Raw genomic sequence first — 16,441 nt, 5'->3', positions numbered from 1 at the left:
GTGGGAACGACTTGCTATTTCGTGGCCACAAATTATATTTTTTTTATTCCATGATATATCTAGGGCTCCGTAGATAAATATTCATATCAGTGTAAGGGTTGACAAATTACTATTTCGTGGGAACGACTTACTATTTCGTGGGAACGACTTACTATTTCGTGGGAACGACTTGCTATTTCGTGGGAACGACTTACTATTTCGTGGGAACGACTTGCTATTTCGTGGCCACAAATTATATTTTTTTTATTCCATGATATATCTAGGGCTCCGTATTTATCTGATAGAAACAATGAGCTTCATAGTTGATGTGAGCAGCTGCTGCCTCCTTCTCCTCACTTCTTCTTGGTGTACTGCAACCACAGAGAGGACAGACTGACGTGTGTTGGTCTGTCTGACAATATTATTATTATTATTATTATTATTATTATTATTATTAATAAACTCACTTTATCTAGAATCCAGTCAGCGTCTGTTATCGCTCTCTGGATGATCATCTGGATCCTCTCTGGGTCGTCCTCATCTGAGTGACTGGTGTAACCCTGGAAACACAAACTCATCAATCAGGACACTTTATTAATAATATTATCATCATGATTATCATTATTATTTCTCTGGTTTGAGTTTTTCCACTGTGTTTCTTTCCTTCATTTTTAAAATCTAAATGGAAGAATTGGACGTTTTGGACGAGAATAACTGATAATAATGAAAAGAATCCTCAGTTTCAGACTTAATCCTGGATTTTCTCAGGTTTTCCTGATCTGTGTGTGAATGTGTGAATGCAGCAGCAGCAGCAGCAGCAGCAGCAGCAGGGGCCTGAGGAGATCAGACAGGCGATCAGTCATTGTAGTGGCTGTTTGTGGAAACTAATAAAAGCTTCAAATCAAACTTAAAATCCTAAAGAATCAAAGGGCCACTGCTGCACCATGGGTCGTGGTGTAGACAGCTGAGAGAAACATCATGACCATGCAAAGTCCAGTTTTAACTACAAATGTTTATTTGACCAGAAAGGAGCAAGAAAAGAACAAAACAAAACAAAACCCATCAGCCCACCCAGGTGCATGCTGGTCCCTCACTGCAGCCCTACACATTTATTCTCTGGTGACGTGATCAAATGAAATAAAACACCAATAATAAACAGGAGAACACCTGAACTACACAAATAATAAACTAACAGAATCTGATCAGAGTTAAATCAAATAAATCAATTCAGGAAAATCAGATCTAAACTAAATATTAAAGGAGCTTGAGGCAAGATCAAGGAATAAAACTCCTTAGCCAGGGGTGCAGATCCGATGTCAGGATTGGGGGGGACACAAAAGTGTTTTTTTGGGGGGGGGGTTTAACCGTTTGCAACTCATAACATGCCACCATAAATCACAACTTGGTAGAGGCTCGCCATATCATTCAAAAAGTACTGCACAGGGAATCATTTATTGTGCTTACCTCTCTGGTTTATTTGTCCTAAACAGCACAAATCACTGCTTACTTAAGTGTTAGTAAATCATAATTCTAAGGGACTCAGGTATGTAATGTCTACACGTTCTTATCTTTCCCCTCCCTCCGACCTTCCCAGATGAATATCAATAAATGAAGCCCGAAGATTGGGGAGGTCATTTTTTAGAGCCTTTTAAAGCCTCCTGATTTCATCGGCATCTGTGAAAGAAACTACCCATTTACATCGTAGTGGAGGAAACCAGAGTAATACAATTATTTTTAACAATTTTTTAAAAAACGCGCTTATTTCGGATACAAAGTGTGATCTCACTTGTGTCTTAGGAGAGATTTATTTGTATGACCCTAAAGTACTTCCATGCCAAAGGGGACCTTTGCATCATGACTTGAAGTCAAAGGCCTATTTGTTGGGCTGAACCTCCCTACTAGAGATGGAATATGGAGTCAGAAATATATTTGTCAAACATTATTAGTTCCATCATTTAAATCATTTCTTTTTATATGTGAATCTAAAATGTGAAAAATGTGAAATCTGAAAATACATTTGTTCAATTTTTAATAATTTAGGGTATTTTTATTGGGGGGGACAATTCATGGTTTTCAGAAATTAGGGGGGACATGTCCCCCCCGTCCCCCCCGGGATCTGCACCCATGTCCTTAGCGATACAACGGCCGTAGCGGCCGTCAGGGTTACTGCAGCCATCAGCCAAGCTGGTGCGGGAGCGCGCATCAACTCTCCACAGCAGTGCAGCTGATGCTGTGACAGTGACACTGTGGCTGAATTGGAAACGGCACAACGTTACTATACCAGTGTTTTCCATTAATCAGCCGCCACAGTTTGGTTTGTGTCCACCGCAGCAGTCTCTCACAGAAAAAAAGAACAGCTTTCACTATCTCTCATCTCTGCCAGTCAGCCCCTCTACCTGCTGTCTCTCTCACCACACACATACACCGCACGCACGCACGCACGCACGCACGCATGCACACACACACACACACACACACACACACGTAGGCTACACACCTGGCTGTTAATAAACAGTAAATGCGCCATGCCGCACTCATTGTACAGTGCTCAATTTACCGCGACACCCGGAGGTTGACCGCCCGGGCATCAGGTCAGCACCGGCCGCCGCCGCCGCCTCTGTGAGCCGCTGCTGCCGCTCGGCTGCTCTAGTGACTCTGCTCTCCTCCAATTCAACCAGCCGGCAGAAAACCTCTAAAAACCTCTTTTTACAGTCTATGCTAAAAACCTGTGGGGAAGTTACTGGGCTGGTTTTCTTCCCTGGGAGGAGGACAGAGGTTGACCGGCCGATGAGCTCAGCTCCCCGGCTGCAGCCTCTGTGACGAGCCGCTGCTGCTGCTGCGTGTGTGTGGCTCTGCACTCCTCCGAAAAATGTCGGAGCAAATCTACTTACAGACGTTATTTGGATAAACTGACAACAGATTGGGAATCTAAACCGTCACTTTCTTGCATGAAAAAATATTAAAATGTAAGAAAGTGACGTTATTTCTCTACTCGCTGCTCACATTAAAGCCTGGTTTATACTCGACGCAGTCGCGAGTGCGCGAGGCTCGCGCGCCACAAATGACGTAAACGCGCACCTCGCGACGGGCTGTCGCGCACCTCCAGGATTTTGAAACTTGGCGCGCGCCGCGCGAGTGTCGCTCGGTTCAAAATGGATGAATTTGAGGGAAGACTGGCTGAGCTGGTACGCTCTAGCATTTGTACAACTCGTAATTAAGTTATAAAGACCATCAAATGACCCAGAACTCGAGGAACTATGCAAATCCGGTCCCTCCTCTCCTCCATGTGCATCTGTTTACAACAAGCCGGCGAAAAATCAATACATGGAGCGATCGATAACGTTATATAACTACTACACTGATGTTGCAAGGACGGTTGGTTTTCAAATCATGTAGTTAACTATCACAATTACACCGGAGCTTTTTAATTAAGGTAAATAGTAGAGCTACAGGAGAAATCCTGCTTACTTCTTCTCTGTTTTTAGTTGCTTCTGCTACTTCCTATTGTATTTTTTTATCTACCGCCCCCTGTCTTTGCTACGAATATTGCAACGGTGAATGCGGCAAGTATAAACGCCTGTGCGCTCTGCCGAGGTGCGCGCGCCAACTGCCAACGGAGCCAGGCGAAAGTATAAACAAGGCTTAACTGTTCAGGCTGCAAGACATCCGCCGACCGCTAGTCGCAAGCGGAGGAAAGCCGAAGCTGTCGAGGACGCGCATGCAGCATCATTTGACGTCACATCCGCGGACAGCGCGGGAAATTCTGACCCAGAATTGCAGCGCATTATGCAGCACACAGCCTGTTCAAGGCAACAGAGAGATACGCGGGTGGGCTCATTCTTTTTGGTTTTTAACGCTTCATCGCCCATCAGCAGTAAAAAACTTAAAACGCGTGTGCATTTCTTGCCTCATGAACCTTTAAACTAAACAACACTAAATACAAACAATGAATAAATAAACAGCTGCAACAGTTTGTGTTTGTTGACGTGTGTTTACTACTGCTGGCTGTCAATCAAACCTCCCTCAGGGATAATAACCTGTAGTGACATCATCATCATCATCATCATCATCATCATTTTGGGGCGGGACTAGATAAGCTTTTGCTTCTCCCGCTTTCCCTTTCGGTCATGTGTATTGTATTAATTGGATTGAGATGATGTGTGATGATGATGACTAATTGACATGCCCGAAATGAACCAAATAAATAAATCACTGTTACTTTAAAGGACAATTTCACCTCAGGCTGTATGTTCCTATCATTTTAGGTCTAACAGAAGGAATCTGAAGGTTTTCAGTTTAATGTCTCCTGTTTTGCGGTAGTTGTGTCTGTCCCCGCGTCGCCACGGCAACGATGAATGGGAGCGGATTGAAGTTCTGCTGCTTAGGCTGTTTCCATCCCTCAAAGCCACAGACAGCGTCAGATGGAGACTCAAACATGCAGCCAGAAGTTTATTTACTTCAAGCTTCAAGTCCAGAGTTGATATTCCTGTGTTTCTGACACAAACGGGAGCTTCCCACTGCACCTGAACACACCGAGCGTCAACTTGGGTCTCGACTCCGCCAGACTTTGAATTAGATCTAGTTTTACAAACATGTCGGCTTGTTGAAGTAAATAAACTTCTGGCTGCATGTTTGAGTCTCCATCTGACGCTGTCTGTGGCTTTGAGGGATGGAAACAGCCTAAACAGCAGAACTTACATCCACTCCCATTCATCGTTGCCGTGGCGATGCGGGGACAGACACAACTACCACAAAACAGGAGCAATTAAACTGAAAACCTTCAGATTCCTTCTGTTAGACCTAAAATGTTAGGAACATACAGCCTGAGGTGAATTTGCCCGGAATTGTCCTTTAATGTTTTCCTCCACATGATGTTGAAGATGAAATGACAGTGACAGTAGTGACTCCTCCCTCCCACCGTAGCCCCACATATTTATTCTCTGGTGCCCCGACGTGGAGAAATGAAATAAAAACACAAAGAACAAACAGGAAAACAAACGACAAACTCACTGAACACTAACAACATCTGATCAGGATCAAATCAATCAATCAATTCAGGATCATCAAATCTAAACTCAACACTAAACATGTGACGTCATCAGACTGTCCATCTAACCAGTCTGCAGCTCCATCCAGCTTCTCTCTGCATCCTCAGCTCAGAAACCGTCACTAGAGAGAGTCCAGCATCCGTCTGCAGCGTTACACCTGGCCCGTCAGCACAGGTGTGTGTGTGTGTGTGTGTGTGTGTGTGTGAGGGTCACCACGAACAACATCAATTAATAACTTTTATGATAAAAAATTATGATTTAGATATCAAGAATACGCTCTCAAAAATATATGAAATACTAGGAGACAGTGAAGAAACACAAGACCTAATTAGGACAAAGTGGAATCAAGATCAATCAAGTACAAATAGAAGACGACGATTGGAAAAATGCTTATAGCACAATACACAAAACAACAAGTTCTGGATATTGGAGGGAATTATCATGGAAGGTATACACACGTTTTTTCATTACTCCAAACATACAGTCTAAATTCACAACATCCATTACCTCAGACTGTTGGCCAAATTGTGGGGAGCACCATGCGAACCACTCACATATTTTCTATTTTGTCCATCACTAAAACCTTTTTGGAAAAAGATTATGGAATCTTTCTTTTCAATTTTCCAGTTTAAAAAAACACTGGAACCGAAATGTATAGTTTTAGGAATAACACCAGCCGAACTTACAACAGAAAAAGACAAATATTTATACAGAATACTTAGAATAACAGCTTTGAAACAAATCACAAGAAATTGGCAAAAATCTATCTCACCTTCTTTTAACAACTGGAAATGAACTGTAAACAGTATTCTGGAAATGGAAAAAATGACATACAGAGTCAGAAAACAAGAACCAGAATGTCTGAAGAGATGGAATAAGTGGTTTGATTATATAAATAAATAAACGGATGTTTTCAGCTCTGAAGAAAGGTTTATTTAGTAGTTTATTTATTATGTATATATTGCAATTTTTGTTTCTATCTATATATATATTTATTTTTTATTCTTTTTTTTTGAATCCATCTATTTTTCACTTTTTTCTTTGATGTTTTTCACACACACACACACACACTAAAAAATGTTTTAAAAAATGTCATAAATGTTGCAGGAACGTGCCAGTGACTGATAAGATATGTGCTGGAATATGAACTTGAATTCTGCAATAAAGTATAAAAAAAGAAAAAAAGAGACCGTCACTAGAGAGAGTCGAGCATCCGTCTGCAGCGTTACACCTGTGTGTGTGTGTGTGTGTGTGTGTGTGTGTGTGTGTGTGTGTGTGTGTGTGTGTGTGTGTGTGTGTGTGTGTGTGTGTGTGTACCTGAGCAGCTCACCTGTCGTACGGCGTGTGGATAGTGTTGCTGCATGGCCGTGTTGGGCAGCAGCCTGCAGCACCTCAGGAGATATGGATAGAGCTGCAGCGGGGTGTGGACCAGCTCTGCTCCAGCTAAAGGTGGCATCCCCTCCTCCTGTGGAGTCACAGACAGCAGCTCTGAGCTTCAGCAGCTTCACAGTCACAGTCAGGAAGAAGAAGAAGAAGAGGAAGAAGAAGCTCTCGGAGATGTAACACCTGCTCAGGTCTATACAGCTACTGTTAGCTAACACACTAACAACACTTTAACACACCAGCAAAACCATCAGTGAATGGAACAGACTTCCAGAGCACCTCAAAAACACCACTGCACTGCAAAAACTCTAAATCTTTCTGAGAATATTTGTCCTTTTTCTTGTCAAAATGTCTAATTTCTAGTCAAAACTAATCTCTTTCCATTTAAAATAAGACTCATCACCAAAACATTAACTTGTTTTTAGATCATTTTCACTTGTTTCACACAAATATTCACTTGAAATAAGTAGAAAAATCTGCCAGTGAAAGCAAGTTTTTTTGTGCTTGTAATAAGGAAGAAAAACTTGCTCCACTATCAGATTTTTCTACTTATTTCAAGTGAAAATCTGCTTGAAAGAAGGAAAAAGTGTCTAAAACAAGCTACTTTTTAAGTATAATGAGATTAGTTTTGACTAGAAATGACATTTTGACTAGAAATAAGAGAAATATTCTTGGTAAAATATTAGAGTTTTTGCAGTGTGACTACCTCTGTTTTACTCGTAAGGTCAGAAACTGGATTGTGAGTCAGCAGTCGTGGACCCCTGTACATAGGAGACCAGTAGGTACCAGTAGGGATGAGACCCTGGTGGGCAGCCTCGTCCAGAGGTGGGTAGTAACACACTACATTTACTCTGTTACATTTACTTGAGTAACTTTTTGGATAAATTGTACTTCTAAGAGTAGTTTCAATGCAGCATACTTGTTACTTTTACTTGAGTATATTTCTTCAGAAGAAGCGGTACTTTTACTCCGTTACATTGAGCTTCATTCCGGTCGTTACTCGCTACTTTTTCTCATCGATCCAACGTGCAAATTGTTTGTTTATGTTTTAATGGAGATACTTCCGAGCCTCTGTCACATGACTGCGTTTCACCAATCAGATGTAGCCACTCGCGACGTTTGACTCCGTGTAACCAATCAGACAGAGCCAGGCAGTCACATGACCGCACACAAAGAGCTTATGGACAGTTCATAGATCTTTCAGAGATAGGCCTATGTAAGTTATTGTGGCTGAATTTGTCTTCATTTATGTTACTTTGTAAAAAAGAAAAAGAAAAAGTAATTTAGGCTATTGTCTTAGTTGTTAAATGTTGTTGCAATATCTGAATTTTTTCATTGCTATTATATTTTTGTGTATTTGATGAGGCCTACATTTACACGCTGATCATTAAAGGAACAAATCAGAGGTTACTCAGCATTTACTCAGTACTTGAGTAGATTTTTCACCAAGTACTTTCTACTCTTTCTCAAGTAAATGTTTGAATGGCTACTTTTTACTTTTTACTTGAGTAACATTATTCTAAAGTAACTCTACTCTTACTTGAGTACAGTTTTTGGCTGCTCTACCCACCTCTGGCCTCGTCCCTACTGGGCATTCTCAACCTGACAACGCAGTGCCAGCATCAAACTGGAACTGCATTAGGTCACCTTGGTGGGTAGCTCCATCCCTGTGGAGCTCCACTCAGGTCCCTTCTCCTCTCCTACATATTATTGTCACTGAACAATGAGCACTTTATGTGAAATCCTATGTACTTGAATGTATTTGATTTATTTTAAATACCCAGAACATCCCTGCACACTTTAGATAGGCACTCTACTTGTCACTTTGTACTTTATGAAATATCCTATGTACTTGAATAGCCTACTTATTTTAAATACTCACATCTTTTTTTTTTATTCAAAACTTTGTTTCACATTACAAAACATTTTTTCAAAATAATATGCAATATATAAAGCACATCTATATTATAATACGCCAGGGGGGATTTACAAGTTTACAAAAAAATGTTCAAGTTTTCACATATTGACAGTCTTATTGCTTTCTGGTTGCTTAAAAATCTGATGGAGGTTATGTATTGTTTGAGCTCACCGCTAAGAGCAATAAAGGAGGGTTTTTTTTTTTTTTTTAATGCACTTACATTTCAGTTTAAACTCTCTGTTGTCTCCGTCGGTGTCTCTCAGACGTCTTCTCCTCCTCCGGAGACTTTCCATAACAAACCGTAGTCGGATCATGGATGTGTTGAGTCGGATGTGTCGTCATGTGTTTGTCTGGTGTCATGTTTCCACCACACGGAGCGGTGTCGCCCCCTCGTGTCGCTTCATGGAGTCCTGCAGCGTCCTGGAGGAAACTGGAGATGAGTTCAGACACAGAGTCACTGACAAGCGGCGGACTGGAGATCGATATTATCATTAATGTTTTAACTCTTTATGGTTCAGTAGTAGAAATAAACTGCAGTAAAAACACCAGTCTCTCTACTCAGATTACAGAAGTGACATCCCCTCCCCCACTTCCTGTTTAAAGTTTACTTTCACTTTTCACCACGCGGTTGTGTGGCAGTTTATTTTCCCGTGTGAAGGTAAGGTGAACAGTCTGGATGTTTTCCTCGTTAACACCTGTCGTTACTGAGTTCTCTGCCCTTCAACTTGTGGTTGTGTTGTTGTTGTGTTATTATAATGTGACTGTAGCTGAGTCAGAGCTGTAACTGTAAAGTCTGGACCGACAGAACCGAGTCCTCCATGTTGTGTGGATGTTGTCGGGAGAAGCTCGTCCGGACAGCTGGGACTTTGTCTGTGGTGAGTAGAGTGGTCTGTCTGTAGATTTACTACAGGACTGATGTGGACTCAGTGTCTGTCATTAGCCCTCATGTTGTCCTGGGCTCATTTTCACCCCAAACCAAAGTTATTTCCTTCATAATTTGCTTGTTTTTCATCAAACAGGTTGCAGAATTATGGGTGTTTTATTGAATTTAGTAACACTCTTCGTCCCCAGAGGACAAAATATACCATTATCACACAAGTTGTGTTTCATCTTTTTATTCAACTTCAGACCAACCTATTAAAGGGATAGTAGCATTTTTTTTTTTAAAGTGGGGTTGTATGATCTCCAAATAGCCCCTAAGTACTTTAATTGCAGTAGAAGACTCTCTGCACTCCTCCCGTTAGCAACGCCAGCCCATAATAGCCCTGCCCAGAGATTTACAACATACAGTGTTGTGAACAGACCCAAAGAAACGGCCTATTTTCACGGCCTAAAAGAGGTTTTACCTGAAAAAATACACAGTTCCATTGTTCGCTATAATATAATTTTTTCCAGCCCTTCAAAGTGCAGGAAAAACACAGTTTTGCTGATTGGCGTCGCTAACCCTGGGCGGAGGGATACGTGAGTTGGTTAGGTCCAAATAAAAACTGTGTTTTTCCTGCACTTTGAAGGGCTGGAAAAAATTATATTATAGCGAACAATGGAACTGTGTATTTTTTCAGGTAAAACCTCTTTTAGGCCGTGAAAATAGGCCGTTTCTTTGGGTCTGTTCACAACACTGTATGTTGTAAATCTCTGGGCAGGGCTATTATGGGCTGGCGTTGCTAACGGGAGGAGTGCAGAGAGTCTTCTACTGCAATTAAAGTACTTAGGGGCTATTTGGAGATCATACAACCCCACTTTAAAAAAAAAGAAAGATACTATCCCTTTAATTTCACACCTCATTTATATGAAATCATACCCATTCACAAAACAGAAAATGACCCCAACTGGTTTGACTGCTAAAAAACACAAAACATAACATTATCACACATATTTGTGTTATAAGACACAACATTCATTTCCAAAACTTTTAACAGCATCAGCACATCCAATCTTTCAAAACTAACGTTTCAGAATCAGTCTTCATTCAGAATCAGTCTGCATGTGTCCTCAGATGCAGGTAGTAATAGTGTGTTGTGTGCAGATGTGTGCGTTGCATTTTTGGCCCATTTCACCTGTTTTGACATCAGTCTGGCGAGGGCAGAATGCAGAATAACCCTTTAGAGTGGTGGACCAGGATCTGGGCAAGGGGCAGCTGGGTGAGGGGCAGTTGGGTGAGGGGCAGCTGGGCGAGGGGCAGCTGGGTGAGGGGCAGCTGGGTGAGGGGCAGTTGGGTGAGGGGCAGCTGAGTGAGGGGCAGCTGGGTGAGGGGCAGCTGGGCGAGGGGCAGCTGAGTGAGGGGCAGCTGGGTGAGGGGCAGCGAGGTATAGATGATGATGAAACGTTAGTTTTCTGCTGTTAAATGTTAAATGTTTTGGAAATGAATGTTGATATGTTTTATAACACAAATATGTGTGATAATGTTGTGTTTTGTGCTTTTTAACCCTAACCCACATCACCCAGTTGGGGTCATTTTGACCCCAGAGGACAATGGATGTTACTATTTGCTGCCAGTAAAAAAAAAAATCCTGATGGAAGTTTGTCATATACCAGTGTCTGTTAATCCATCAATTCATTTCCCTTTGATCTTTACTATATTTGAAATTATTCAGATTTTCTGTTTTGTGAAACTCAAAAAATAGGTATTATTTAATAAAAATTAGGTATGAATTACCAAAAAAAGTGTGAAATTAGTATTAAAGACCACTCCCGTGAAAATCGTGTTTTTTGAGCTTTTCACATGTTCCTGTGGCATTTTTCTTGTGTTAGAGCACATATCAGCAGAAAAGGAAGTGCAAAATTGCCTTTCTGAGTTTTTCTGCCTTCAAACTGCTGTGAACCAATGGCAGACTCAAACTGGCAGTTTCAGGGAGACTGGAGTTTTACTTTTTACTTGAGTAACATTATTCTAAAGTAACTCTACTCTTACTTGAGTACAGTTTTTGGCTGCTCTACCCACCTCTGGCCTCGTCCCTACTGGGCATTCTCAACCTGACAACGCAGTGCCAGCATCAAACTGGAACTGCATTAGGTCACCTTGGTGGGTAGCTCCATCCCTGTGGAGCTCCACTCAGGTCCCTTCTCCTCTCCTACATATTATTGTCACTGAACAATGAGCACTTTATGTGAAATCCTATGTACTTGAATGTATTTGATTTATTTTAAATACCCAGAACATCCCTGCACACTTTAGATAGGCACTCTACTTTATGAAATATCCTATGTACTTGAATAGCCTACTTATTTTAAATACTCACATCATTTTTTTTTATTCAAAACTTTGTTTCACATTACAAAACATTTTTTCAAAATAATATGCAATATATAAAGCACATCTTTATTATAATACGCCAGGGGGAATTTACAAGTTTACAAAAAAAGTTTTCACATATATTAACAGTCTTAATCGCTTTCTGGTTGCTTAAAAATCTGATGGAGGTTATGTATTGTTTGAGCTCACCGCTAAGAGCAATAAAGGAGGGTTTTTTTTTTTTTTAATGCACTTACATTTCAGTTTAAACTCTCTGTTGTCTCCGTCGGTGTCTCGGTTTAAACCATGGATGTATTATATTAAACTCTCTCAGTGTCTCTCAGACGTCTTCTCCTCCTCCGGAGACTTTCCATAACAAACCGTAGTCGGATCATGGATGTGTTGAGTCGGATGTGTCGTCATCTGTTTGTCTGGTGTCATGTTTCCACCACACGGAGCGGTGTCGCCCCCTCGTGTCGCTTCATGGAGTCCTGCAGCGTCCTGGAGGAAACTGGAGATGAGTTCAGACACAGAGTCACTGACAAGCGGCAGACTGGAGATCGATATTATCATTAATGTTTTAACTCTTTATGGTTCAGTAGTAGAAATAAACTGCAGTAAAAACACCAGTCTGTCTACTCAGATTACAGAAGTCACCTCCCCTCCCCCACTTCCTCTTTAAAGTTTACTTTCACTTTGACCCAGCGGTTGTGTGGCAGTTTATTCCCTCGTGTGAAGGTAAGGTGAACAGTCTGGATGTTTTCCTCGTTAACACCTGTCGTTACTGAGTTCTCTGCCCTTCAACTTGTGGTTGTGTTGTTGTTGTTGTGTTATTATAATGTTACTGTAGCTGAGTCAGAGCTGTAACTGTAAAGTCTGGACCGACAGAACCGAGAGTTGAGGGTGTCACAGCTCCAGGGGAGGGCACTAGTGCTACTAGCTCCCGCCCCGCTCTTCATCTGGCTCAGAGGTGAAAGGCTTGGCAGCTCGGTGTAGCTGTCAAGGTATAACAGGTATAGCTCACCTGGTAGAGCAGCTTGCACCGTGATCAAGGACTATATTCCAGTCTGGGATCGAATCCCAGTGTGGAGTTTTATGCTAAACGCGCTGAATCTGTAATTGTACAATGTCCAGCTGTCAGCGAGTGGGGGGTGGGGTGCGAGGAGGTGGCTGGGCGGGTGCAGAGCAGCACAGTCTGCGCCCACCCCCCAGAGGTGCATTGCTAATGTGCATGACTAATGAGCTGGTTTTAACATGACCAAAAAGGGTCGCGGGTCTGAAGTTGAATAAAAAGATGAAAACATAAATTTGTGTGATAATGTTATGTTTTCTGCTGCCCAGAGGACAATGGATGTTACTATTTGCTGCCATTAAAAAAAGGGTTAAAAAAGAACTTCTGATGTTTGTTGTTGTGGTAGTGGAGCTGTGAGGTGAAATACGTCTTGGCCCAGTTGTTGTGTGTGTAATAATCAGCTGTAGCTTGTTTGATCCAGTGGTTTTCTACAGGGACGCTGTCCACACAGAGACTGTGTCACATCAACTCAGTGGATCTCAGTCCTTGTGTGTGTCAGTGGATGGAAACAGTGGTCCATGGATCATGTTGCTGGGCTGCAGCTTCATGACGCCATCTAGTGGACTGATAGTAGAAGTACAGCAGCTGATGGCAGCTTCCTCTTCCTCACTGCTGTGTGACTGCATTCAACTGACACTGATATGAAGCAGAGGAGAAGAGCCAATCAGTGGAGGAGCAGCTGGAGACATGATGGACATGTGAGCTGCTGTGCAGATGAATGATGTGTGTTTCCTCTGCAGGTGAAGCTACAAAGTGTGTGTGAGCTGATGTGGATGTGAGCTCAGCAGCATGGATCAGTGTGAGGACAGAGAGGAGGGAGCCCCTCCCTCTAAGAAACTGTGTGTGAAACGTAAACACAGGACCAGAGGTCAAAGGTCAGAGTTTAAAACAGTCAGAAAGACTTTTCTCTCTAAAAGTCAGTTGTTGTGTTTATTAAAAGGTTGAAGATATTTCTCATCAGTTTTTCTCCAACATGCACATTTATCAGTTGTGTTGTTGTTTCAGGATCCAGCAGCAGAGACCAGACTCTCCTGAACCCAGCTGTCTGTCTTTAAAGAGCGACTGGTCAAAGGAAGATGTCATTAACTTTAAAGGAGGACGTGGATCAGCTGATCAGATGTAAGATAAAAGCTCAATTTCAAGGCTGTTGTGTTTCTGTTGAACGTTCCTCCTGTGGAGTCACATTTCAATGATTCTCTTTCAAATCTGAGTTATAACTATGACACACATTGTCCAGCTGCAGTAAAGAGTCCCTGCTTGAACATCCACATGTTAAAGGACAATTCCAGGCGAATTCAACTCGGGGGTGTATTTTCATATCATTTTAGGTCTAAAAGAATGAATCTGAAGATTTTCAGTTTAATTGCTCCTGTTTTGCGGTAGTTGCATCTGTCCCCGCGTCCCCACGGCAGCAATGAATGGGAGTGGATGTAAGTTCTGCTGTTTAGGCTGTTTCCAGCCCTCAAAGCCACAGACAGCGTCAGATGGAGACTCAAACATGCAGCCAGAAGTTTATTTACTTCAAGCAAGCCGGCATGTTTGTAAAACTAGATCTAATTCAAAGTCTCCCAGAGTCTCGCGCAAGCCCGAAGTTGCAGTGCTGGTGTATTCAGGCGCAGTAGGAGCTACCGCTTGTGTCATAAACACAGGAATATCAACTCTTTACTTGCTTGAAGTGTACATTTTTTTCCACAGACAGCATCAGGTGGAGACTCAAACATGCGCCGAGAAGTTTTCTTTACTTGAAGCAAGTCAAGAGTTGATATTCCTGTGTTTATGACACAAACGGTAGCTTTTCCCACTGCACCTGAATACACCGCGCACGGCAACTGGGTCTCGCGCGAGACTCTGGGAGACTCTGAATTAGATCTAGTTTTACAAACATGCCGGCTTGCTTGAAGTAAATAAACTTCTGGGTGCATGTTTGAGTCTCCATCTGACGCTGTCTGTGGCTTTGAGGGCTGGAAACAGCCTAAACAGCGGAACTTACATCCACTCCCATTCATTGCTGCCGTGGCGATGCGGGGACAGATGCAACTACCGTAAAACAGGAGACATTAAACTGAAAATCTTCAGATTCATTCTTTTAGACCTAAAATGATATGAAAATACACCCCAGAGTTGAATTCGCCTGGAATTGTCCTTTAATATTCAGTGATGCTTATGTAACCAATGCGAGTTGGCACAAGAAGGAAGAGAAGGATTCTGTAGTGTTCTCACACGTTTATTCGGCCCAAACCTGCGGGCGACAATTCAGATACCACACTTGTCATCATCCGTCTGTTATATCTCGCCCCTCAGTCATTGTAAACAGAACTTTTACACTTTTTTTCTGTATTATTTCCATTAATATTTCCAATGGAAATGACAAAACATAGGCTATCTGTCCTGAATAAATGCAAAACATGGGGTGTGTAGCTACTAAATGAACAGAGAGCGCCAAAACAAAAACACGCAGCATTTGCTACGTCTAAAACTTTAAATAACAAACCTGCAGACGACAATTTAGATACCACACTTGTCGTCGTTCGTCTTTTAAATCTCACCCTAAACATACAGAAGGACACTCATTACACACAAAGAACCACAGTCTCTGTACGTAGCTCCAAACGAGGCAGCCGAATGATCTGTAGTTTAGTTTACAAAACTAGTTCAGAATGTAAAAACTACTGAAATCAACTGATAAACATATTCGGGGCGGTGTTTAGCTCAGTCGGTAGAGCAGCCGCCCCATGTGTTGAGGCTATAGTCACTGCAGGCGGCCCCAGTTTGAATCCCGGACGGAGCAGCCCTATCCTGTGTGTCGCCCCCCCCCCCCTCCCCATTCTCTGCAAATCCATCACACATTCAATAGGTTAAACCCACATTTACACCGAAAACAAGAAAAACAGGTTGGCAGGATTCCCCAGCCGAACTCACCCTCAGCCAATGTAAACATGACTGTGAGGGGAAGAAGGGAGGGGCTACAGAAGCCTGGAGGACTACGGGGGCTCAGGAGGAACAAAAAGAAAGCAAAATGTCCTCTCACAGGTAAAAGGAAAATACAACTATTTGACTAGGATACAATTCAAAAACCAAATAAAACATAAATATAATAATAAATAATAAAGGTGCTTTAAAAAAACAAACAAAAAAACTCTTACACTCGGTGCAGCACAGAAGCAACAGGAAATATGTCAGCACCATCTACTTAAACAGGAAATAACCACTGGGTGAAAATCATTTCATTCACGCTAAATGTTGATGGTCTTGTTTCCACCTGGTAGAAGGAACATGGTGATGTCGGCTGCATCAAGTCGCCTCCTGGTGGCAGCTTTGAGGTGTGCAACAGGGCGACGGGCCGATCAGTGGTTTCTAGTGAGTTCAGAGTGACGTCAGACACAGAGAGCAGAGACAGAGGATCACATCAGTTACAGGAGCTGAAGGAGAATCTCAGCAGCTGCTTCTTACAGGAGCAGACCAACAAACGTCCACAAATACTGAGAGAGAGGACCAGCAAAATTCATGTAGAAACTAGAAACTTCAACTCATCTACAGAACAAAACACACAGATAAATGATGTTTTCTGATGTAAAAGAAATCTTCATCATAGTTTCCAGCTTTTATCTACAGTAAAATAGAAACAAATCAAGGATTGTTATTTAATTATGGGATATAATCCTGTAACGCCGCATTATGTAATAATGCCGCATTATGTAATAATGTAATAAATCTTCACGTCATTGTGTAATAACGCCGCATTTTGTAATAATCTGCCACATTTTGTAATAAAAATCTTGAACGCAATATGTAATAAACTTTGCCGCATT

At 42.0% G+C, this 16,441-nt stretch overlaps 2 protein-coding genes across 3 annotated transcripts in view; one reads left to right on the top strand and one right to left on the bottom strand.

Moving 5' to 3' along the window:
• Positions 1-16,441, top strand: part of LOC146975173 (uncharacterized) — a 197,031-nt gene that overhangs the window by 141,547 nt on the left and 39,043 nt on the right. The window contains exon 6 of the mRNA XM_085794664.1: positions 13,638-13,751. Coding sequence (XP_085650790.1) covers positions 13,638-13,751 — 114 coding nt within the window. The remainder of the gene's footprint in view (positions 1-13,637; positions 13,752-16,441) is intronic.
• Positions 276-8,664, bottom strand: LOC146975174 (LYR motif-containing protein 9-like). Of its 2 annotated transcripts, none has more exons than XM_085794357.1 (4): positions 8,549-8,664; positions 6,358-6,492; positions 447-539; positions 276-350 (listed from the first exon to the last, which is right to left on the bottom strand). In XM_085794357.1, the coding sequence occupies exons 2-4, from the start codon at positions 6,481-6,483 to the stop codon at positions 333-335; spliced, it is 237 nt and encodes a 78-aa protein (XP_085650483.1). In that variant the 5' UTR covers positions 6,484-6,492; positions 8,549-8,664; the 3' UTR covers positions 276-332. The 2 variants fall into 2 exon arrangements, with proteins under 2 accessions (XP_085650483.1, XP_085650482.1); XM_085794356.1 differs by having other exon boundaries at positions 6,358-6,529; positions 8,549-8,633.

The sequence above is a fragment of the Trachurus japonicus genome, chromosome 13 (genome assembly GCF_045865225.1).
Source record: "Trachurus japonicus isolate A0001 chromosome 13, Traja_1.0".
Lineage (NCBI taxonomy): Eukaryota > Metazoa > Chordata > Actinopteri > Carangiformes > Carangidae > Trachurus > Trachurus japonicus.
Note: the sequence above shows the minus strand (reverse complement) of the source record. Positions and strands in the feature narration are given on the sequence as shown.

Excerpts from the sequence above, each read along its gene's own strand:
- LOC146975174 (XM_085794357.1), bottom strand. The coding sequence starts at position 6,483 with ATGCCACCTTTAGCTGGAGCAGAGCTGGTCCACACCCCGCTGCAGCTC. Across the intron at positions 540-6,357 it reads ATCCACACGCCGTACGACAG|GGTTACACCAGTCACTCAGA; the intron begins GTGAGCTGCTCA and ends TTGTGTTTCCAG.